Source organism: Kogia breviceps, chromosome 9 (genome assembly GCF_026419965.1).
Source record: "Kogia breviceps isolate mKogBre1 chromosome 9, mKogBre1 haplotype 1, whole genome shotgun sequence".
Classification (NCBI taxonomy): domain Eukaryota; kingdom Metazoa; phylum Chordata; class Mammalia; order Artiodactyla; family Physeteridae; genus Kogia; species Kogia breviceps.
The window spans coordinates 1,524,831-1,549,199 of record NC_081318.1 but is presented as its reverse complement, the minus strand read 5'-3'; the positions used below and the strand labels follow the sequence as shown (position 1 = coordinate 1,549,199).

The following is a 24,369-nucleotide window of genomic DNA, read 5'->3' as shown; positions in this document are numbered from 1 at the left end:
GGAAGGCGGGGCTCCGCGGGGCACAGCTCTGCTCAGGGTGGTGACACTGAGCCGGTGGCAGGCTGAGTGCAAAGCCGCGCTCAGAGCTCCGTGGCCAGGGGCGATTACTCAGCCGCTTTGCCGTCTTGAAGAGGTAATTGAGAAACTAATGTTGCTGCGTAATTTTTCTATAAAAATTAATCAGGACTGTAATCATTTTCAACTTTACAATTAAATTCCTTTATTTGTAGCTCTGTTCTCTGTGGTACGTATTCTATTAAACAGACCTTCCTTTGAAGCTTAGTGTATGGAGTTGCCCATTTGAGAAGCAGCTTAATTAAAAATTGATGCCAGCAAAGCAGATGATGCTCTTGTGACTTATTTTGAAGTAACAGTTTTTTTGAAGTACGATTCACATTCCATAAAATTCAGCCTTTTAAAGAGTACAATTCAGTGGTTTTTAGTGTATTCACTGAGTTGTGCAGCCACCTCTGCTATAATTTCAGAGCAAACCCTGAAAAAGGGCCCCGTGTTCATTAGCAGCTGTTCCCCGTTCTGCTCCAGTCCCGCCAGCCCTGGGCCACCACTGACCTACTTCCTGTCTCTGTGATGTGCGTGTTCTGGACATTTCATATAAATGGAATCACACAATATGTGGCCTTTTGTGACTGATTCTTTTGCCTTAGTGTAATGTTTTCAAGGTTCCTCCATGTTGTAGCATATATCAGTCCTTCGTTCCTTCTTTGTCTGAATAATGTTCCATCCTGTGAATATGTACCGCAGTTTATCAGTTCGTCATTTGATGGATTGTTGGGTTGTTTCCACTGTTGGCTCTTATGAGTAATGCTGCTGTGGACATTCGTGGACAGTACATTTTCATCTCTCTTTTTTTTTTTTTTTTGGTGGTACACGGGCCTCTTACCACTGTGGCCTCTCCCGTTGCGGAGCACAGGCTCCGGACGCGCAGGCTCAGCGGCCGTGGCTCACGGGCCCAGCCGCTTCGCGGCACGTGGGATCCTCCCGGACCGGGGCACGAACCCGCGTCCCCTGCATCGGCAGGCGGACCCTCAGCCACTGCACCACCAAGGGAAGCCCCTTCATTTCTCTTGCCAAGAGAAATACATACCTAGGAGTGGGAGTGTTGGTTCATATGGTGACCATATCAAAGTGTCCGCTCCCTTTTACAATCCCACCAGCAATGTATGCGAGTTCCATTTTCTCCACATCCTTGCCAACACTTACTATTGTCTGTCTCTTTTGTAACACCCGTCCCGGTGGGTGTGAAGTGGTGTGTCCTTATGGTTTTGATTTGCATTTCCCTGATGATTAATGATGTTGAACGTCTTTTCATGTGCTTCTTGTCTTCTGTGGAGAAATGTCTATTCAGGTCCATTGCCCATTTCTTAAATTGAGTTGTTTGCCTTTTATTAAGTCTTTTATATATTCTAGTTTCAAGTCCCTTATCAGGTATGCGGTCTGCGAATATCATCTCCTTTTCTTTGGGTTGTTTTTCATTTTCTTGATGTTCTCCTTAGAAGCACAAAAGTTTTTAATTTTGTTTTTCTTTTGTTGCCTTATCTAAGAAACCATTGCCTAAGCCAAGGTCACAAAAATATATACCTGAATGTTCTTCTAAGAGTTTTGTAGTTTTAGCTCTTACATTTATGTCTTTGATTCTTTTTTTTTTTTAACATCTTTATTGGAGTATAATTGCCTTACAATGGTGTGTTAGTTTCTGCTTTATAACAAAGTGAATCAGTTATATGTATACATATGTTCCCATATCTCTTCCCTCTTGCGTCTCCCTCCCTCCCACCCCCCCTCCCTGTCCCACCCCTCTAGGTGGTCACAAGGCACCGAGCTGATCTCCCTGTGCTATGTGGCTACTTCCCACTAGCTGTTTTACGTTTGGTCGTGTATACATGTCCATGCCACTCTTTCTGATTCATTTTGAGTTTATTTCTGTAGATGGTGTGAGTTAGGAGGTTCCTCTGTATTCTTTTGCGTATGGCTGTCCAGCTGTCCCAGCACCATTTGTTGAAAAGACTGTCCTGGCACTCTTGTTGAGAGTCAGCTGACCACAAATGTAAGGGTTTATTTCTGAACTCTTGATTCTATTTCATTGATCTCTATGTCTAGCCTTATGCCAGTGTGACACTGTTTTGATTACTGTAGCTCTGTAGTAAGTTTTGTGTTGTGTGTGTGTATTTGTTAATGACAGATGGTAATGGAACCCCAGGCCTAACAAAGCAGAGGGGTAGTGAGAATCAGTATGTCTTGGATATAAAAATCATGCTCCTTCATTTGTATCTCTTTGAGATGTATCATTATAGGCCCAGTTATTATTTATTTGTTCAGATTCCAAATGTTGCTATTTTAATAATATAGATTTTAAGTGTTCTTTAACTTTAGTAATGGGCTTCAACTTGACCTCACCATTTTAACAGTATGTTTTCTTCAGGCTCCCCTTATTTCAGTGACAAATTTCAGGCATTGACCTGATGTTAGATTCCTTAGCATAAATTTCAAACAGATCATTTTCTCACCTTAATTCATTTTAAGGCATAATGTATCTCTCCCACCTGGACCTGTGTGCTGTCCTTGGTGTCAGTTCTCAGGGAGGTAGTATCTCTCCCTGTCAGTGGTCCCTTTCGACTCAGTCTCAGCTCCCTCCCAAGGATGTAAGTTTCATAACTCATCGCACCAGAAATCTTTGAAAGGATGTGCTATCGTTCTTTCTGTGAAGATGAGCCTTTACTTTGATAGCCTAACCTGAAATACTCCCTAAATTCAATGGTTCTTATACAGTGCAGTGACAGACAACAGAGTAATTTTATTGGCATAAATTAAATCTTATTACAGTTCTATGTTATTTTTCCTTCCTGAATGTATGAATTGTCCAATCTTGATTAATGTAGAGGCAGGATAAGTACTAGATGATCCTGGCTCGCGGAAGCTTTCTGGCTCCCTGGTAGCTCTGTGCGTCCCTGGTCAGTTACGTGCTGCTTGCGTGGAGAATTGTCCTGATGACACACGACACAGTCTTGGAAAGTGCTGTAGATTCAGAGGGGATAACAGATCGCTCTTACTGCTGTACTCTGGAATATGTTACCTCTTTCTTTTCTTTTTTTCTTTTATTTACTTTATTTTTGGCTGCGTTGGGTCTCTGTTGCTGCGCGCAGGCTTTTCTCTAGTTGCGGCAAGCAGGGGCCACTCTTCGTTGCGGTGCGCGGGCTTCTCATCGTGGTGGCTTCTCTTGTTGCAGAGCACGGGCTCTAGGCGCACGGGCTTCAGTAGTTGTGGCACACGGGCTTCAGTAGTTGTGGCTCGTGGGCTCTAGAGCGCAGGCTCAGTAGTTGTGGCGCACGGGCTTAGTTGCTCCGCGGCATGTGGGATCTTCCCAGACCAGGGCTCAAACCCGTGTCCCCTGCAATGGCAGGCGGATGAATAACCACTGCGCCACCGGGGAAGCCCTGGAATATGTTACCTCTTTAAACCAGATTTCAGGGAGAAAAATTTGGCATCTAAACCTTTCTCCTAAAAATGAAGTTTGTATAAATTCCATCTCAAAGCTCTGTAAAATAATGAAGTTTAGACAAAACCAGTAACAAAACTATAGTTATTTGAGGATGGTACCTAATTTAGTTCCTCACTCTAAGGATTTTACTCATATAATTTTCTGCATGGAAATTCCTAAGGGAGCAGTAGTTTCTAAAACATATCTGATCACAAATGGTTAAACTTTGTACCAACATGTTAAAAATTGTCCAGATCTAAGTGAGTGTAATAGTATAGCACTAATAGTGTGGTATCTGAACATTAAATCTTTAAGAGAAGAAAATTGTATATTGATTGATTATGATATTTATTGGGTCATAATGTATTTAAATTTTCTTTAATGCATATGTTAGTGATTGTTTACTGTGATGAAGTGCACAGAGGTCTTCAAGAGCACTCCCACATAGGAAGAATTACCTCATGTCACTGGTCACTTCTCCATTAAAAGTTCCATTAGCAGATGATTCCTGCTTTGGTGTGGGTTGTGATTGCATTTTATCGCCTGTAAATCAGGCTCTAGACAGGGAATAAATAAACAGCTCAAGGATGTGGTAATGTCATCTTGAACTTTTTTTTTTTTTTTTAACAGTTAGAAGCACCTACGTCCATTTAAGCCGATTAAGTTCAGAATATTTATTGAGGGAAATCTTTCATCATATTTGAATTCTATTTGGAACTAGCTCTTTTTTTTCTTGCTCCAGAATATTGATTTAATTGAAACAGAATGCTTGTAAATCAAATTATTTGATAATATCTTGATCATATATTTCAGATTTTTAATTAGCAGATGGTGAAACTTCAGCATAGTTTATAATTTTGTATTGAGTAGCATTCAGCACTTACTGTATCATAGAGTATAATATTGGCAGTTAACAGTTTATCCTGAGACTTTTGAGAGCTGGGAGAATTTATTTTTCTATTCATTAGAATAGAATTTTATAGAATTTTTTTATAGAATTTTATAAAATGCGCACAGAATTTGCAGAGGCTTTAAAACTGTTGATTGAGGTGAGTAGTAGTAATTTAAGTTACTTTGGTCCTTAAATGGCAAAGCCTCTCTTTTATCATCTCTTGTTTTGAACTCTCGGACTCATTAAGGGTCAGTGTAGGCAAAGCGTCCTCACCTGATGGTCCCCAGGCTCAGTGCTCCGAGCTCTGATGTTAATATATGTTTCCCTTAGATTTTCTTAAACGTCACATTCAGTAAATAGCTGAGCATTCTGTGCCTGGCACAGGTCTTCTAAACAATGTTAGGACTTTCTTTACTTTGATGTCAGCAAACTTCAGAAGCAAGCTTTCTCTGAATCTCCCAATTAACCACAGTGGACGAATTCATCACGAGTTTCCTCTTGTTGACCTTCAGCTTTTTTTGGAAACAGAAAAATCAAAGATCATAATTTATAAATATGTACAATTTATAATTTACGAATGATTATTTTATTTGAACCTTATCCCTTCTGAGAATTGTACGTGCTTTTATAGCATTCTAATCACAATTTGTATTCCTTTCCATTGAGAGCAAAACACTCCCGAATCTGGAGATGATTCTTCTTGCTTGTTAAGGTCATAGTTTTCTATGTAAGTTTATTTCTTCAAAATTAAACATGAAATTAAACTAGTTCACTGTACAGTAAAAATGGCAGGTGTATTCCAGAATTCAGTTGATTCCAGTACCAAAAATATTACTGTAGTTTTAGCCATTCTGAGATGCTCACCAAAATTCTTCCTGCTCCCACATAAAGTAGATCTTGCTTACTGTTGAGATATCCCTTCTCATATTTTTTAAGCATTCCCAAACACTAGTTTCACATGGGTCAGTATTAGCACCGGGGCCATTTTCCTTTTTCTGAGCCATGTTAGATTCTCGCCAGGAAAATTAGGAGCACAGACTCTTGCTGGTGCTGCGTAATGTGTATTGCATGTCTTTCCCTGCCTTTATTTGTGCAATAAGGGCAATAATTATCTAAAAATAAAGTGGGCCCGTTTAAACCCTTCTAAACAGTTACAATGAGTAAATTTCCTGTATGAAAGGGTAGCGAGTGAAGATGTATACTCTGCTGCCGGAGGGAGACGGGAGACGGGAGCAGCGGCTTCAAGGGCTCGTGAGCCTTGTCTCTGGGAAGGAGGCAGAGCTGCTGCCCTGGCGGCGGGGAGGGAGGGAGGGAGGGAGGGTCGGCACTTTGGAGCGAGGCTGAGCTGGCAGGGCTCGTGGGCGGGGCGGCAGTGCACACAGCCTGGTGCCCAGACGGGCGCGTCCCCCCGCGCGGGACGCCTAGGGACTCTGGGAGACGGAAAGCAGACCCTTGACTGCCCGGGGCTGGGGGTGTGAAATGCTCAAAAACCAGTTGTGGTGGTGGTTGCGCAACTTTGAATATCAGAACCACTGGATTGTTCGCTTTAAATGGGTGAATTGTCCCGTATGTGAATTATATCTCAGCAAAGCTGTTACCAAAAAGTAGTGCTGTAATATGGTAGTTTGGGTAGAGCCTTAAGTGTCAGAGGGGTTTAGGGAGGGGCAGGTCAGTGTGAGGTGGGTTCGTGGGTGGGGCATGTCACAGACATCGTCACCCTCGTTAGCAAGGGCTCTCAGTACCTGGCGGTGACGCCTCCAACCCTTGAGGGACACCAGGATACTCACAGTTGAAAAGGCTAATTAATATTTTGTTATCCTGGTGGTGAAAGTAGAATTTTTAAACCTGCAAAATGTTTTCTTTTAATTACGGAGAAAAGTTCTTGGTTGTATGGGGTACCTTATCGAGTGTCTTTCCAGAAGCAGGAATATCACAGCTGCTCTAGAACCCCCAGACAGTTACTTCCTTTTTTCTTTTGCCCGCGCCGCGCGGCATACGGGACTCTAGTTCCCCGACCAGGGATCGAACCCGTGCCTCCTGCAGTGGAAGCGCAGAGTCTTAACCACTGGGCCGCCAGGGAAGTCCCAATATTTACTTCTTGTGGGTAGAAATGGGGGTGTGGGTTTTGTTCCTTTGGCCGTGGAGACGTGGGTGCTTTATCATCTGGAGACCTTCTGGTGGGCCCAGTGGGAGGGGCAGAGCAGCCTCTGTGGGGCCTGAGCTGGGGGGCAGCAGTCGCTGCACAGAGGCACCGCCCCCCCGTGGGTGGGTTTCTGCATGCCCAGTGAGGAGAGCAGGACTGAGGAGTGAACGCCCGCCCCCAGCTGTCTAGCATCCTCACAGGATGTCCGAAGCGGAAGAGCTGTTGTTTGAAAAGAAAGCTGTCGAGCCCTTCCTGAGGGTTGTCAGTTGCCACGAACAAGCAAAAACCTCTCCTTCGCCTCCAGGGCTGCTGGGACGACACCTCGTCCCCCTGGGTGGCAGCGGCGCAGGTGAGACCCGACACATTGCGCGCCGTGTCACTGAGGGTCAGGCGGCGGTGTGGACGGAGCGGTACAGGAGCAGGCGGTGTGGACGGAGCGGTACAGGAGCAGGCGGTGTGGACGGAGCGGTACAGGAGCAGGCGGTGTGGACGGAGCGGTACAGGAGCAGGCGGTGTGGACGGAGCGGTACAGGAGCAGGCGGTGTGGACGGAGCGGTACAGGAGCAGGCGGTGTGGACGGAGCGGTACAGGAGCAGGCGGTGTGGACGGAGCGGTACAGGAGCAGGCGGTGTGGACGGAGCGGTACAGGAGCAGGCGGTGTGGACGGGCTTGAAATGAATCCCCATACGCGTAGTTTTGCATAACCTGCAGTGTCTCACAAGAGGATAAATAGTTTTTTGCAAACGAATTCATGAGTGCGGAGTTCCATGCTACAGGTCAGCGGTCCCTAGCACACAGCTGGCACTCAGTAAATCTTCTAAACGACTCGGCACTGTACGCAGACTTGCACTGAAGATCAGATGTGTTTCCTGCCCTGTACGAGCTTATCATAAAAATCAATAGTAGCCCCAGAGACCACGTTTCTCAACTCTGTTATTAATTCTGAAGCATAGCTACTAAATTAAATAGCATACTGCTATCAGCTAACATCCTTTTTATTTTTCAAACTCCGAGGCTAGCACGATCTGAAATAATTAAAATTATCTCCTTGCTCAATTAGAGTGGCTTTAAAACAAGACATCTCTGATATAGTTTTTAGATTAAGTTATAAATGTTCACTTTAGAACTACCTGAAGATTGATAGAGATGCATTTGAAAAGCATTATTTTTTTTTATTGATTCTTAATGTAGTAAATTACTGAAGTTATTTGGCTGCAAACAGAAACGGCCTGAGGTGCCGGTGCACATTGACTCTCCCGGTAGGGCCGTGATTTGCATTAATTGCATTGCGACTGCACTTACTTATATTAAAAGGCTTCTACCATAATTAATCCTTTTTATTTCAAATCATTTTGGCACAATTTCTAGCTATAAACACTCATAAAAGACAGACAGTTGAAAAATGCGTTGTAGGGTTCTTTTCCATATACCTATTGCTATTTTTTATGACAAGTAGTTATTGATATGCTTCTAGGAACAAGTGTGGTGCAGCTGACTGAGAATTAAGGCCAGTATGAAAAACGCTAAGTGGATTATTTTGCATAAAAAATTGGCAGTTTTTGAAGTTGTATAATTAACCTGTGTTTAGAAACTACCTTGATTTATGCTTACATTTGTATCTCAGTTGCATACATTATGGAAATTTAATTTATAACCCATTTAGCTGATGCAGTCATAGTTTTTAGTGCTATCATTTATTAGTGCTTGTATATTAAATGCTCTAAAGGTTTAAACCTGCCTCGTGTAAAAAATTATACCTATGCATTTACATTTTATGAGTCACAGTGGAATTTCTGTTTAAAATTCAGGTAGCTCTGATAGATTTAACAAACTTCACAGGTTTATTGTTACTAATGCAGAAATGGCAAACAATGACCTTATATATTGAACATCAGATGATTTACACTTTGAGTTTACTTTACAGTCCGCTGTACAAATGAGGCTTTTCTTCAACACCTGAGATCAATCATGTCGTCTTCTGCAGAATGCTCTCCTTGGCTTTGAAGGCATCATTCATTTAGAAGTAATGGGGTTTATAAGTGCTTCAGGTTAATAGTATTAGCCATTCTTAACTTGAAGCAAACCGTGGCTTCTCAAAACAGCTCACTCTTTACATTATCAGTAGATGACTTAAGTGCCAGTTGCCATTTTATTACTCATTCTCTAATTAAGAAGTCCTTGTATGCCATCTTTTCTAAATTAATTGGGTAATCATTAGTCTTCAAATCCAATAAAAGCACAGGGACATAACGCTCCAGTGTCCCCGGCACAGAACATCTGAGGTCCTCACCGGAGGGAAGACGGGGAGCCCGGACCCCTGAGACTCGGGAGTGGGGTTCGAGGTGCCTGTCAGTGGCTTTCTGAACGTGAGCCGGCGCACTCTGGATGTGCACTTCTGGGAGGGTGTTTCATAGCTGTTTTCTCGTTTCCTCCAGTCATATTAGTGGGCGAGAGTTTAAAATGTGGGTCTCGGCGTATCTGAGCTTTCTCTGGACGTTTAGGGGGAAAGGGGGGCGCGTGCACCTGAGTGCGTAAGACTGGTGTGCTTAAGGGCCAGTGATTATAGACTGCCAGCCGAGTATGAGATGGAACAGCGGTCCCCAACCTTTTTGGCACTAGGGACCGGTTTCAAGGAAGACAGCTTTGCCACGGGGCGGCGGGGGGGAGGATATGGTTCCGGCAATAATGCCAGCGATGTGGGCAGCGGCAGATGAAGCTTCGCTCACTCGCCCGCCCGCCATGCCCCTCCTGCTGCGCGGCCGCTTCCTAACAGGCCCCGGACCGGTCCGCAGCCCCCGGGGGTTGGGGACCCCTGAGGTAGAGGCTTCAGTAGTGCAGCAGTGCTGGAAGCTATGAGTACGGAAGGGTCCCTCCCACGGCGCACAGTGGCACAAGGCTGCCATCTTTAATGCGGGGAAGGTGGGAGGGGCGGTGCAGGCCCACTCTGGCATTAGTTACGTCACACGGGTCTGTCTCACTAAGCCCTGTGCTTAGCCTTTAGCGCGTGTGGGCGTGGCCAGGTGGGTGGCCTCTTGGAAGAGTGACTTCGGAAGTTAGTTTCACGGCTGAGAGATCACCCCCTCGATGACATTTTGCTTTATTTCAGCTGCGTGCCTAGCAGCATAGCACCGAATCCTCACACAGTGGTTTAAAGAGGATCTGCGTGTGTCACACGGCATAGCTGATGGTAGTGGGGTCGCTAAGGCAGAGTTCGTCCAGCCCTCACGCCCTGTCTGTCTGTCCTTCTGGGGTCACAGACTGCCCTGCAAACAGAGAAAGGTCCGTGATCCCCTGTGCTCAAGGTGACACTTCCAGCTCTGCATTTACCAAGCGAGGGACCGACACCCCTTCTCCCCTGAGAGCAGGGGTGACTGCAGTCATGGGAGCTTCGCAGAGGATCCGTGTCTCTGCAGATTAGATGTATTCTAACAAAAATGGCCTTTGTGGGGGAGATCCAGATTGCCCCTTGACTTGCGCGTAAGAATCAGTTTTACCTCACAGTCAGTTGGATTTTCCAGGGGGCCAAATGGAAATGCAGTCACCGATGTTGCCTGCTTTAGCAGAACGCCTGTTATGTAGCAAGCATTCAGTAAGTGGTAACTATTATTTTCATTAGAACATTTTTGACAAGAAAGATTTGTTGGGGCTTCTAAGTCATCTGCTACAATAAAATAATAATGCTTCTGAAAATTTCACAGCGCATTTCTGATTCCTTGTTGCGCTTTACAGCCTCAGGCCATAGGGGTGTTTATCATGCCGGGTGAACCCCGACATACTGGAAAACTTCATGTGATTGTATTTCCTACCCTCCTTTGCTGGAGAATCTCTGGAGATTAATATAGTAATACTAACACTTAATGTAATGCAACAGCACTGGTCATCAGGGAGATGTAATTTAAAACCACAGTGAGATTACCCCTTCGCACCAACCAGAATAACTAAACTTTAAGAGTGACGACAGTACTAACCATCGGTGAGAATGTGGACCAGTTAGAACCCTCCTACGTTGCTGGTCGTGGCAAAAAGGAATTGTATTTTGGAAGACAGCACGTCAGTGTGTGACATAGTTAAACCTACCTTGTGCTCCAGGGCTTCCACTGTCACCCAACCTGCTCAGGTATATAATAAAGAGAAACCAGAGCACAGACCCGCAGAAAGGCAGGCTAGTGACTGATACAGCAGCTCTACGATACGATCGTGACCACGACTGGAGACCGCTCACGTGTCCACCGTCCGGTGACCAGGTAGAGCTGTTAACAACAGTAACACAGGTGAATCTCAAAAGCAGTGTGTGCTGTGAGAAGACGCAAAGAAGAACACATGCTGTATAGCCCCAGTTACGAAGCCCCAGGACTGGCAAAACTTAGCTGTGGTGACAGTGGAATGAGGGCTATAGCCTGAGGGAGGGCGGGCGCCGAGGGCCGAGGGGACGCCGGGTCTGGGGGGCGGGTGTAACCGTTCTCTGTCGTGATCCGAGCGGTCGTGAGACAGCTGTGAGCAGGTACCCGCACGTGGTACATTTCACTTTATGTAAATCGTGCCTTAGTATAAATAGTTGCAAAAATCATTACACACATTGCCGTCCTCAGATGTAAAGGTAGACAGGAACTTACAGTGAAAACGCTGATTTGGGCATCAGGGAATCTGGGTTTTCACACCTGTTTTGCTGCCTACTAACTCAATATCTGGACAAATCTCCAGAGTTCTAAGGCCCAGTTTCTTCGTTTTACAATATGTGTTGGCAAACTACAGCCTGTGGGCCTGTAGCCTGTCACCTATTTTTGTATGGTCACCGAGCTAAGAATGCTTTTTCTTTTTCCCCCATTTGATGGTGGAAAAAAAATCTAAAGAAGAAGAAGATTTCTTGACATTGGAAATTACCTGAAACCCAACTTTGGCGCACACTGTGCTCCTTTTGTGCTGCAGGGCGGGGTGGAGGGGTGGTCACTGACGTGGTCTGGCCTGCCGTTGTGGGTAGAATTGTGACCCCCCCAAAAGAGATGCTCAAGTCCTAATACCCTGTACCTATGATGCGACATTGGGAAAGATGAGTCTTTGCCTATGTAGGAAGCTCAGGCGAGGTCACGTTGGGTAGAGTGGGTCCCAGGACCCAGTGACCGGTGTCTCCACAAGAGAAAGGAGAGGGCGATTTCGGACACAGAGGGCGGACACGCACGCGGGGACAGCAGCGCGTCCGGAGGCAGCGGCGGGAGGGGCGCGGCAACAGGTCAGGGGGCCGCACGGTGCCGGCCGCGCCGGAGCGGGGAGAGGCAGGAGGGACCCTCCCCTAGCGCCCACCCGGGGAGCGTGGCCCTGCTGCCACCCTGATTTCAGGCCTTCACACTGGGAGACGGTAAGTTTCTGTTGTTAGGAGGCACCCAGTCTGTGGAGCCCTGGGAGGCTGACGCACCTGCAAGCTCTTCACGGGGAGCACCTGGCAGGCTCCCGTGGCATGAAGGCTGTGGCCCCTAAACATCCCCATTGGCGTTGCAGCCCTAAAATTCTTTGGTAGTCTGTTCTGGAAGTTTCTGCGTAGTGAATGTGTGCATTGAATGCTTAAACTGTGGCCTGGCCCGTGGTGAACGCTCACCAGGTACTAGCTTCCATCCTCCTCCTCCTCCTCCTCATGGAGAAGAAGTGTCTGCTATCTTAGGATTCTGTTAAGTATCAAATTGGACGTACATTTTCTTATTTGTGGAAAGTATGAACAGAGTTCCTGCGAGACGCTGATCGGTGGTCTTTGTTCTCGTTTGAAGGCGCTCTATGAGAATATGCTGGTGGAATTGCCCTTCGCCGGCTTTTTCCTGTCCAAGCTGCTCGGAACCAGTGCGGATGTGGACATCCACCACCTGGCCTCCTTAGACCCCGAAGTGTATAAGAACTTGCTTTTTCTCAAGAGCTACGAAGGTGACGTGGAGGAGCTGGGGCTGAACTTCACCGTGGTGAACAACGACCTCGGGGAGGCGCAGGTGCGTCGGGGCCCTGGTGCGCAGAGACGTTCGCGCTCCGCCGTGCGAGCTCGTGCGCGGTCGCGTGGGAAGAGCCCCCGGGGCTGAGGGTAGAGCTGGGGGAGTTCGGGCGGCGAGCGCAGCCCTCGCCACCCCTCGCGGTGCCAGGCCGCCAGGCACAGCAGCCGTCCCCCTGTGAAGGTCACTCGCGTGGCTGTGCGTTAACCTTGCCTCTGGCCTCATTGTTGGAGCCTTGGGGGTGGGTGGCGCTCCTTTGTTCCTCATCCACGCCCGAGCGGCCCTCGGCCTCTCTAACGCGCGGGCCGCAGACCTTCGTATCCATCTGGGTGCTTCTGTTGTTTTTATCCTTAAAAAAGGTAAATAGCATCCCAGAGAGTCAAGCTAAGTTTCTGAATAGCTGCTTTATTGAGATACGATCAGTGTACCATAAATTCCGCCCTGTAGCCTGTACAAGGCAGGTTAGTACGACCAACTCCAGCATCCACGTTTAGGGCACTGTTATTACCACGGAGACACCGTGTGCTGCCCAGCGGCAAGTCCCGCCCGTCCCCAGTCTAGGCAAGCGCTGGCCCGCTTCCTGTCCCTGTGCACTTGTCTCTTCTGGATGTTTTTCACACCTGGAACCTTAGGGTGTGTGGCCTCTGGTGCCTGGCTTCGTTTACTGGGTGTTGCAGGTGTACTTCACTCCCTTTTCTGGCCAAATGATGTATGGATGGATATACCACATTTTTTCTTTACCAGTTGATAGGTGTTTGGGTTATTTCCACTTTTTGGCTCTCAAGAATAATACTGCTGTGAACACTCACGTACACCGTACGTACTGAGCGATTTAACACCCGGGATTTGCTTCGGATGTCATGAGAACAGGGCCAGCAGGTGAAGGCACAGGTGGCCGAGATTGGCCGCGAGGTGGAGCTTGCCGAAGCTGGTGGTGGAGGTGGGCGTGGGGGTCGTCATGCAATTCTGTCCACTTGAACACGCGCACACATGATCCCATAGTCTGCAGACCTTTAAAAGGTGCGCACAGGCAGATCGAATTGTTTGAGCGCTTTGGAAGTCATATTTGTTCATCTCTCATTGGATTTTTGAAGTAACCAACTTGTACTATAATGCTGACTGGGTCGTCATGTTTCCGGTTACTTGTAAGTGCCTCTTGCTTCCTTGTGCAATAATATCCGGTTAATTCTGGATAAAATAAGGAAGATAATGAGGGACCCTAAAGGCTAAGCATTAATTCACTTGGGATTTAAGACTGTAGAGCAGTTTTGACTAACTGAAGGCTGTAGAGCAGTTTTGACTAACTGAAGGATAAAACGTAATTGTTTCTCCCTGGTTAAAATAGTCCCACGTAGCATTTTCGCTTGATACGTCTCCGTATCAGTTAATTCCTCTTTTCCTATTAGTTATACTCCATCACCACTCTTCCCATTTTCGGAAGTCTTTTCTCCGCTCTGCCATTTCATATGACGCTCTATTTGGTAAGAGTTTAAGTGAACTGTGTACATAAAATATAACTATAGTATGTTACAGTTTCACTTAACATTCTAATGAGGATGGATTGTGATGAATTTAACTTTGTGGTCATGTGATATGTTAATGAGCTACACTAACGTACTAGGAGAAATGATAGAATAAAAATCAAATGTTGAAGAGTAGTTGTGACCTGACGTCTGTTTGAAACTTCAAAATCGTCTTTTACTACATGTATATTTATATTTTCAGTCAGATTAAAAGCATTCTAACTCTTAAAAAAAAGAGTAACCAACTGTGCGTTTCTGACTTATATTTGGTTTTCATAGAAGCTTTCTCTCTCGCAGGAGAGATGCATCTTTTCTGCTATTCTTATGTAGACTGATAATCTTTTCTGAATCTAGTAGTTGGACTTTAACTATGAAAGTATCGTTATCTTTAAACTTTGTAATTGCTTCTCTAAATTTCTGTTATTCCTTGGTTGCTAATCCAGCAACTGTGTATTCAGCAAAGTCCTTAGTGTCCAGTCCAGGCAGCGTGGAACGTGCACTAGCCCCACAGGTGATGGACCCCTGTGGTGCAGCGCTGTTTATTTTGGTGACCGTGTACGCTGACCCCGTCTGGATCGACGCGGCTTTGGGTGTTTCTCTGTGGTGTCGCCCACTTGCCTCCGTGCCTGTTCTCCCCTCCTCCATCATTCAGCAGGGGGTGGTGGCGCTCTGTGTGCCAGCCAGTGGGCTGTGCAGAGGAGATTGCCTTTAACTGTAAGAGCTCACTCAGTCTAACTAGAGGCAGACATGATCTGCGCTGTGAGGTCTGTAGTTTAGTCGCAGCTCAAAAGGACTGCTCCTATCCAAGTAGATCGGGGAGGGCTGCCCGGAAGAGGCTCTGGGTGGGCGATGAGGGGTCACCAGGTAGGTAAACAGATTGATTTGGAAGTGGCTGAAGTTTCACAGGCTTGGAGGAGAGTAGGTAGACAGAGCCAAGACGTCTGGGCTTTATCCTGTCGTCCGTGGAGAACCTTTTAGGGCCTTGGGCTTTAGGAAGGCTAAACGCGCACTCAGGGAGAGAGCCGATGTTTCATTCCTTAGCTGATTTGGGGTATTTCAGGGTAAGAGAGCCTAACAGGTGCGTTTCAGAGCCGGTAGGAAAATTAATAATAAGACACTTGCACCTCCTGTCAGTGGAAGCTGAGGGTCTAGTTCTGTGAGTCAGGGCAGGTCCTGGGTATTCTCTGGGTCGGGTGGTTCCAGAATTCAGAGAAACCACAGTTTGGTTAAGCAGTGAAAAAAGTTTTTAATGAGAGGAGTTTGACCGTAATTTTCATTTGTAAAATTACACTCTGTGGATCAGTGTCATATGGACTAAGTAGATTTTATTTGAGTCGGACGAGGGGTGGGGCAGGCAGGACGCATTCCAGAGTTTCTTCTTTTCCAGACACAGGTGGACATGCGCCATTGTCGGATGTGTCACGTTTGTTTGCCCACCTGTCGATGGACGTGACACTTGTTTCAGCTGTTGTGAATAACGATGCCATGGCTGTTGCTGTATAAATATCTTTGGGGGTCCCTGTTTTCAGTTATTTTGGGTGTATACCTAAACGTGGAATTGTTGGGTCATATGGCAGTTCTGTGTTTAACTTTTTTTTTTTCCCGCGGTACACGGGCCTCTCACCATTGTGGCCTCTCCCGTTGCGGAGCACAGGCTCCGGACGCGCGGGCTCAGCGGCCGTGGCTCACGGGCCCAGCCTCTCCGCGGCACGTGGGATCCTCCCGGACCGGGGCACGAACCCGCGTCCCCCGCATCGGCAGGCGGACTCGCGACCGCTGCGCCACCAGGGCAGCCCTGTGTGTAACTTTTTGAGGACGCTCTGTACTGTTCTCACGCGATTTTACACTCCCGCCAGCAGTGCACGAGGGTTCCGACTTTTCCACATACTTGTCTGCACTTGTTATTTTCTGCTCCCTTTTCTCTCTGTTTTTAAACTAATAGCCCTCCTAGCAGGTGCGAAGTGTGGCTTCGCTGGTGTTGCATACAGTCCACAGCTGTGCTGTAGTACCGAGAGTCCCTCGGGAAAACTAAGAGATTTAGTATCTTTGCATCGGCTTCACCTCTAGACTACAGAACCGTTCCATGGTTTATTCTCCACCGTGATGTCTTCCAAAACTGAAGCAAAAAGCGTACACAAAGATTTATACATCCTACTGTCTGAACCTTCTGGATATTTTTTAAATGATGATCTTTGTGGTTTTTGAGTTTTCAGTATGTTTCTTAGCCTTTAAAGCTGCCTGTTTCAGAAATAGGTGTGGACTAAATCCTAAACGGGATGCTTCCCGAGACCTCCTCCTTCCTCCTGCCTGGTCACGTCTAGGCATCTTTGAGAACTGGCATCGGTGCTGTAAGATAAAAGGATGAGGGGCTGGGAACCGTATTTCATTTGGTGGTTTTGTTTTGACCTCTTCTTGCCTCTCATAGAGCTGAAATTTCAACACTGCAAAACTGCGATTTTTTTAAAGACGGATTTATTACTGTCAGAAGGAAACGTCAGCCCGCAGGTAGTGAAGCTGCTGTTGCCGCGCTCCACCTAGTGGCACGACTTAGAAGAGATGAAATACAAGCTTTGGGGCCGTCACCAAGGCCTTTGCTAATGGGGGTATTTCCCGTTTTCCTCCTGAAATAGACGGTCATGGTGAGATGTTGCATACGTAAGAGTTCTATTAAAGCGCCGCTGATAACACTGGAATCCGTTAAAAGCGGAAGTGTGAAGTCAGGATGTTCCAGTTATTCATAGAAATTCCCACTGAGTGGAGACATTATAGATGATAAGGCATAAGAATAATTATACTGAAGAGTCTAATTGGAAGAATTAAAGTCACTGGTAAAGTACCTAATTTGGGGAGAGATCATATGGATTTCTGTAGAAATATATATAAGAACCTGGTTCTCATATACAGGTTTAGGTTTATAAAACATCGTGATTTAAAGATTTGTAACGTGCAGATACTTCATTGTGTTGGCAGGTTATGTTAATGAATCTTCCCTTTAAAATAATGGTGTTGCTCTCCAGCTTTTTCCTTTAGTGTAATCAGTATGGCTGCTTGGTAGCCTACTCAGAAGTGAACCTGAAATTTTAGATTACTGATTTATGCACATATCTCCCTTGAGGAAAAGGCTCAGGGTTGCAGATGGATCCGTAAATAATCATCTGTTCTGTAGATGAGCACTGAACTTGAATCATGAGAGCCTGGTGGCTAAAGCCCTGGTTTTGCTGCTGTGCTGTGTGACCTCGGGCGAGTCACAGACCCCGTGCTCATCTTCAGAAGGGGATAAGCTGGCGTGAGGATGAAATGAGCCCCTGTGCTCACGTGAGTGACGGCTGTGGGGGTGGGAGGGCAGAGGGGGCGGTCCCTGTGCACTCCCAAGGGCCGTAAGGTGTAGACGTCCAGGGTGGCAGAGAGGAGAGCTCGTGCTTTAAAGATTTAAATATGCCCCTCAAAACGGAACTCTGATGACAGATTTGACGTGATTTAAACATACATAGCTTTTTAGGTGTAGCCTGAGAGAGGAGTTTAAATTACCAGTGTAACCACTTTAAAGTTACTAGAGGGACTTCCCTGGTGGCGCAGTGGTTAAGAATCTGCCTGCCAATGCAGAGGAGACGGGTTCGAGCCCTGGTCTGGGAAGATCCCACATGCCGTGGAGCAACTAAGCCCGTGGCCACCTGAGCCTGAGCTCTAGAGCCCGTGAGCCACAGCTACTGAGCCCACGCGTCACAACTACCGAAGCCCGCGCACCTAGAGCCCGTGCTCCACAACAAGAGAAGCCACCACAAGGATAATAAGCCTGTGCACGGCAACAAAGAGTAGCCCCCGCTCAATGCAACTAGAGAAAGCCCGCACACAGCAACGAAGACCCAGTGTAGCCAAAAATAAAGAAATAAATTTATTTTAAAAAAATAAAAATAAATAAAGTTACTAGATATGTCAGTGCTGTCTGATTAGTCAGGTAACGGGGGCTTTGGAAGCTCCTTAAACGATACCTTCACGGGTCCTTTTTCTTCCAGATCACACAGTACATCATCATTTATTATCTGCTTTTAATCCACTTAAAGGAAGGTGGGTGGTGTCTTAGCTGTGGAAACAGAACAGCCAGTGCCTGTGGCTCAGGTGACGGGAGGCTGGCTGGGGGACCAGCGCCAGAGGCAGCGCAGCCTCCCTCCAGAGCCCCCTCAGACCCGGCGGCTCCAGCACTGGGAGTGGAGCGTCATCTGATAAAGCTGCACCGCTTTGACAGCACTAGATGGTTGTGTAACCGTCACACAGAGGATAATTTAAGTAAAGCCGTCACCAGATCTCAAAATAGCCCTTTCTGTAAAGTGATAAAACAATCGGGGTAAACTGCCATCACCCAGAGGGAGGGGGATGTCTTTGTTGCACTTGGAATATGGCAAAACCACCAAGAGGCTAAAGGCCGTGAAGGAAATCGTGGCGGGGGGGGGCCTCCGTCATTTTCCCATGGTCCATAATCTGAGCGGCTCCTCTGCGTTTGCCCCCCAGTTTGCCCCCTCTGACTAGGCGTATTGAGCCTCTTTTGAACGTTACCCAGTTTCCACTGGCAGCAGTCCCCTTGCTAAACAACTCCTCCACTCTGGGATGTCTTAGTTCGCTATTTTGGATGTATTTGTATTTCTTTATCCTTGGCATACATTGCCTCATCCACACGCGTTGAGAGTGCACTTCTTTCGTTTCAGCACTGGTAAACGAGGACTCTGACGTCTCCTCTTGTAAATTAGGCTACATGTTTGTAGCTGTCTGTGGAGTTTTGTCTGGTCAGCTTTGCTTTCGTGAGTTTACACAGTCACACTTCCGGGATGGACAAAGCACGTGTCACCGTGTCATGGAGCTCAGGGCCGGGTGACTTCTCGGTGGCACACGCTGAAGTGAGGTGCGGGGCACCCGAGTCCACGCTCCCCATCTCCGCTGCGGCTCGTGCTTCCCCGGGGGTTCCTGAGCCTGCGACTTTCTGAGTGTCGTTACACAGTGGTAAAGAAGTTCTTTCTGATGCTTGCAGAAACGTGGGAAATGGAGTTATTTTTAGTGATTACCACTACCCTTTATATCATATTCAAAGTACTTTATGGTAGTAATGTGGAAACACAGAGAGAAATATATGCTACCTGTGTGTACAAGTAAGAATAATCATTTCACTACAACTTCGTTCCTTAAGCTGCGTTTTCTCCAGAATGAATTCCTTCTGACTCGTGCTGATCCTTCGGTTCATATCTTTGCACTTTGTGACTTCTTTTTTTTAATTAATTTTTTTATTGCCCTGTGTGATTTCTCATTATTTTTTTTTTAATGGAATTGCCATGATTACATTGTAGCATAGTTCCTTGGTACTTTGGAGAAAGCCGGGGCGGTTAAGGATCTTAAAGACAGTAAGATGCCAAGCGTCGGAGGTCCCATCAGCGGGCTCTTCCATCTGTGAGGCCCCACGTGCTGCTTTTCACTAAGATTCTCACGTACAGAGCAACACAGTCAGGTTCCCTTGAAATAGTTGTTCTTGCTCTTGTTTTACCCTATACTTCGAGAAGTGTTTGACTCTTATTTTAATATTCACAGGTGGTTGAACTAAAATTCGGTGGAAAAGATATCCCGGTGAGCAGCGCCAACCGCATCGCATACATCCACCTGGTGGCCGACTATCGGCTGAACAGGCAGATCCGCCAGCACTGCCTGGCGTTCCGGCAGGGCCTGGCCAACGTGGTGAGCCTGGAGTGGCTGCGGATGTTCGACCAGCAGGAGATCCAGGTCCGCTTCTTGCACCCGGGGACACGGGTGTTTCCTGATGTGAAAGGCCTTCTTAAAATCTGCCTCCAGTTTTATAACCTGAACTTTTTTTTTTCAGGTATTAATTTCTGGTGCACAAGTTCCCATAAGTCTGGAGGACTTAAAATCCTTTACAAACTATTCAGGTACGTTATCACTGCTAGTTAGTCATTCATCACTGAAAATGTTACAGATGGTCATACTTCCACAGTAACTTCCAACATGCTTTTTTACACGGGCAATTCATTCATGATTTAAAACCCAGGCTGTATGTGGGGTTACAGTGAACTCCTCTTCCTGTCCCATTCGTCCCCTGCCCGTCCCCACCAGGAGTAACCACTGTTCTTGGTGTCTTTACATATTTACATATAAATACAAATTTCGTTCTTATTTTCCTTGTTTGTATACACTGTTCCGCAGCCTGCTTTTTTCTCTTCACAACTTACCTTATGAAGCCTCCTCTTATGGCCACTGGGTTGCTTCCAGTCTTCTGCTTTGAAAAATAGTGCTAGACCAAAAAATAGAAAAACCTAAAAACTCCACCTCATCAAAATATTTACTTTTGATTAAATTAAACTTAAAAGTTTTCACTCGTCAAGAAAATGAAAAACCAAAAAGAAGACATACAAATGGCCAGTAAGCACATAGAAAGACGCTTAGCAACATTAGTCACTAACTAAATAACAGGAGCATAGCTAGGTTGTTCCGAGTTAGATTGCTGCACCCTTTGGGGGTTTGTGAGGTGTTTTGTGCTGTTCTGTTTTCTTTGGGCCGTGGCGCGCGTCATGCGGGATCTTAGTTCCCCAACCAGGGATCAGACCCATGCTCCGTGCGGTGGGAATGTGGAGTCTTAAGCGCTGGACCACCAGGGAAGTCCCATAAACTTTATTTTATGTACTTGGGAGCAGTGAAAAGGAAAAAAAAAAAAAAATCATCCTTAAAACAACCACTATTATTTTGTTTTCCTTAACTCTATAGTCTGTTATTCTGGTATTTTCAGGGTTTTCGGTAAAAATCAGCAGACTGATTTTAAAATTTATATGGAAATGTGAAGGACCTAAAATAGCCAAAACATTTTATAGAAACAAAGTTGAAGGATTATCACTCTGATTTAAAACTTCCTATAAAACCACAGTAGTTCAGATGTTGTGGAGTTGGCACAGGGATAGGCATATTGAGCAGTGGAACATGATCGGGAGTTTCAGAAACAAACACTTAGACTTACAGTTAACGATTTTTGACAGTTCAGTGGTGCTGGAACAATGTGCACGTGGAAAAGAATGAGCTTAGACCTTGACCTCACACCATATGCAGAAATGAATTCAACAGGATCAGAGACCTGTAGGTAAAAGCCGAAACTGTAAAACTTCTAAGAGAACATATAGGAGAAAATCTTCATGACTTCTGGATTAGGCAGAGTTTTCAGTTGTCCAGCAGAAGCATGATCCAGAAAAAAGAAATTGATAGAAATTTGGACTTTCTCAAAATTAAAGATTTTGTGCTTCAAAAGATACCATTTAAAAAGTGAAAAAATAAGCCAGAGATTAAAAGAAAATATTTCCAAGTCATATATCTAATAATGGCTATGTCCACAGTATATAAAGAACTTTTGCCAACTCAATAATATAAACAACTGAATTTTAAAACATGGTCAGAAAATAAAGTGTTTCACTTAAAAAGATATGTAACAATGTCTGGGGCTTCCCTGGTGGCGCAGTGGTTGAGAGTCCACCTGCCGATGCAGGCGACGCGGGTTCGTGCCCCGGTCCGGGAGGATCCCACGTGCCGCGGAGCGGCTGGGCCCGTGAGCCACGGCCGCTGAGCCTGCGCGTCCGGAGCCTGTGCTCCGCAACGGGAGAGGCCACAACGGTTAGAGGCCCGCGTACTGCAAAAAAAAAAAAAAAAAGTCTGGTAAGCAAACAGATGTTTAACACCATTAATTATTAGGGAAATGCAAATTAAATTCTGATGAGATACCACTACATACCCACTAGAATGACTGTTCTCAAAGAAAACAATACTAAGTGTTAGTATGTGAAGAAATTTGAACCCTCTTGACTGGTGCCAGTGTTAAATGGTAGAACCTCTTTGGAAAAGTTTACAGTTATATAAAAAGTTAATTGTGGAACAACTGGATTTTTGCAAAAGAATGAAGCTGTTACCCCCACCTCACACCATATGCAAAAATTAACTCAAAATGGATCAAGAACTTTAATGTAATACCTAAAACCATAAAACTCTTAGGAGAACACCAGGGTAAATCTTCATGACCTTGGATTTGGCAGTGGGTTCTTAGATATGACACCAAAAGCAGGAGCAACAAAAAAAAGTAAATAAATCGGACTTCATCAAAATTACAAGCTTTGTGCATCAAAGAACATTATTAAGAAAGTGAAAAGACAACCTTCAGGTTGGGAGAAGGTATTTGGAAATCATATATCTGATGAGGGTCTGGTGTCCAGAATGTGTAAAGAACCCTTACAACTCAACCAGAAGACAAGCGGGTTCGACAACGGGCAGAGGGCTCGGATAGACATTTCGCCAGAGAAGATGCTACAGATACAGCCAGTATGCTCAAAAAGGTGTTCAGCATCACTAACCACTACGGAAATGTAAACCAAAGCCAGAGGGAGATACATTCACATCTGTTAGGATGGCTGTTATCACACACACACACACACACACACAGAAAATAACAAGTGTTGGCAAGGATGTGGAGAAATTGGAACCCTCATTCATTGCTGGTGGGAATGTAAAGCCAACATGGAAAATGGTTTGGTGCTTCCCCAAAAAGCTCAACATAGAATTACTATATAATCCAGCAATTCAGGACTTCCCTGGTGGTCCCGTGGTTAAGAATCCGCCTTCCAATGCAGGAGACGTGGGTTCAATCCGTGGTCGGGGAACTAAGATCCCACATGCCTCACCACAGCTAGGGCGTCTGCGTGCCTCAGCTGCTAAGCCCGCACACGCTAGAGCCCGTGCACCCCTCCAAAACATCCCACGTGTCGCGGTGAAGATCCCGCGTGCTGCAACTAGGACCCGGTGTAGCCAAACAAATAACTAAATATTAAAAAACTAATAATCCAGCAGTTCTATGCCTCGGTCTATATCCAAAGGGATTGGAGGCAAGGACCGAAACACCTGTGTTCATGCAGCATTGCTCACAGGAGCCAAAAGGTGGAAACAGCCCCAGTGTCCACCTGCAGATGGTGGATAAACAAATGTGTTGCAGACATACGATGGGGTTATTATTACAAATGCACGCTGCAACGTGCATGAACCTTGGAAACATGATGCTAAGTGAGATAAGCCAGACACCAAAGGACAGATACTGTATGATTCCACTTCTGTGCGGTACCTGGAAGAGGCAGATCCCTAGCCACTGAAAGTGGATGAGAGGCGCTGCCAGGGGCTGGGGCGGGGGGCACAGGAAGTTACTGCCCAGCGGCTGTAGGAGCGTCTGCTTGGGGTGATGAAAGCGGTTGGGTTGGAAACAGCAGCAGAGGCTGCACAGCAGTGTGAATGTAATTAACACCCTTGGATTATACACCTGAAAGTGGTTTAAATGGTGAATTTTATGTGACATATTTGACTACAGTTTTAAAAAGAAACCTGTCCAGACTCCTCTGTTCTGTTGAGTGCTGTTTCCCAACCTTTCCTCCAGGGTAAATTTTGAGAAGGTTCTGGAAATGGATCGTAGTGAAAGTTGCACAGCATCGTGAGTGTAACTTCGTTTAGTGAAACCGCTTTAAAAGTACACTGAGGGACAGACCAGTTCATGGTGGTCTGTGGGGTGGACATGGGGGGTCTTTTGAGGAAATGGATATGTTTTAAAACTGGATTGTGGTCATGGTTTCAGAACTATAAATTTACTAAAGTAAATTACATATATCCATGTGTGTATATTTATATGTATATAAATGTGTGCATGTGTCTCCCCTTTCTGTAATTAATTTGTCTTGCTCTAAATTTGAACTCTAATGTTTACGTAAAGGCAGATAATACCTAAGGTCACATTGTCCTCACTATCAAGTCTTCTGGTGAAAAGAATGAAATCAATCCAAGCTTTCCTTTGCCAAGAAGTGGTCTTGGCTTCTTTGCGTTCTCTTGTCTGCCCTGAAAGCGTATGCCTTTAATGATCCGAGCTATTCCTATTCTGGTACATAGGTTTAAAATATTACCATATTCATTTGGTGCCAATTAATGCACTTAAGGTATTTTACTGATGGTATTTCTGTAGTATATTAGCAATGAGGGAACAACATACAGCAATTATTTCAGTTTTAGGAAGCACTTAGCTAGAATAAAAGCTGTAGGTAGCAGACACCCCACTTCAGAACAGTGGTCTAATTGAGTGCTGGGTTTGGTTGGTAAGCATGGTCTCTACCTTATTGTGGGAAGGATGGGTGATAAAACAAACTTAGACGCTAAGATGTGTCGGCAAAGTAACTAGCTCTATGAGAAATAAAAATCCCAATGTTTCTGCTGTTTCTAGGTGTGTGACCTTCATGTAAATCCCTTGTTATTTCGGGTTTGCTACTCAACAGAGGCTGGTTTTTCACCCCTAA

At 45.8% G+C, this 24,369-nt stretch overlaps 1 protein-coding gene across 5 annotated transcripts in view; it reads left to right on the top strand.

Annotated features, from left to right (window-relative positions):
* UBE3C (ubiquitin protein ligase E3C) overlaps positions 1–24,369 on the top strand; it is a 119,151-nt gene that overhangs the window by 82,465 nt on the left and 12,317 nt on the right. For all 5 annotated transcript variants that reach the window (XM_067041742.1, XM_067041745.1, XM_059074679.2 and 2 more), the window contains 3 exons: positions 12,288–12,500; positions 19,592–19,780; positions 19,878–19,944. In XM_067041742.1, coding sequence (XP_066897843.1) covers positions 12,288–12,500; positions 19,592–19,780; positions 19,878–19,944 — 469 coding nt within the window. The remainder of the gene's footprint in view (positions 1–12,287; positions 12,501–19,591; positions 19,781–19,877; positions 19,945–24,369) is intronic.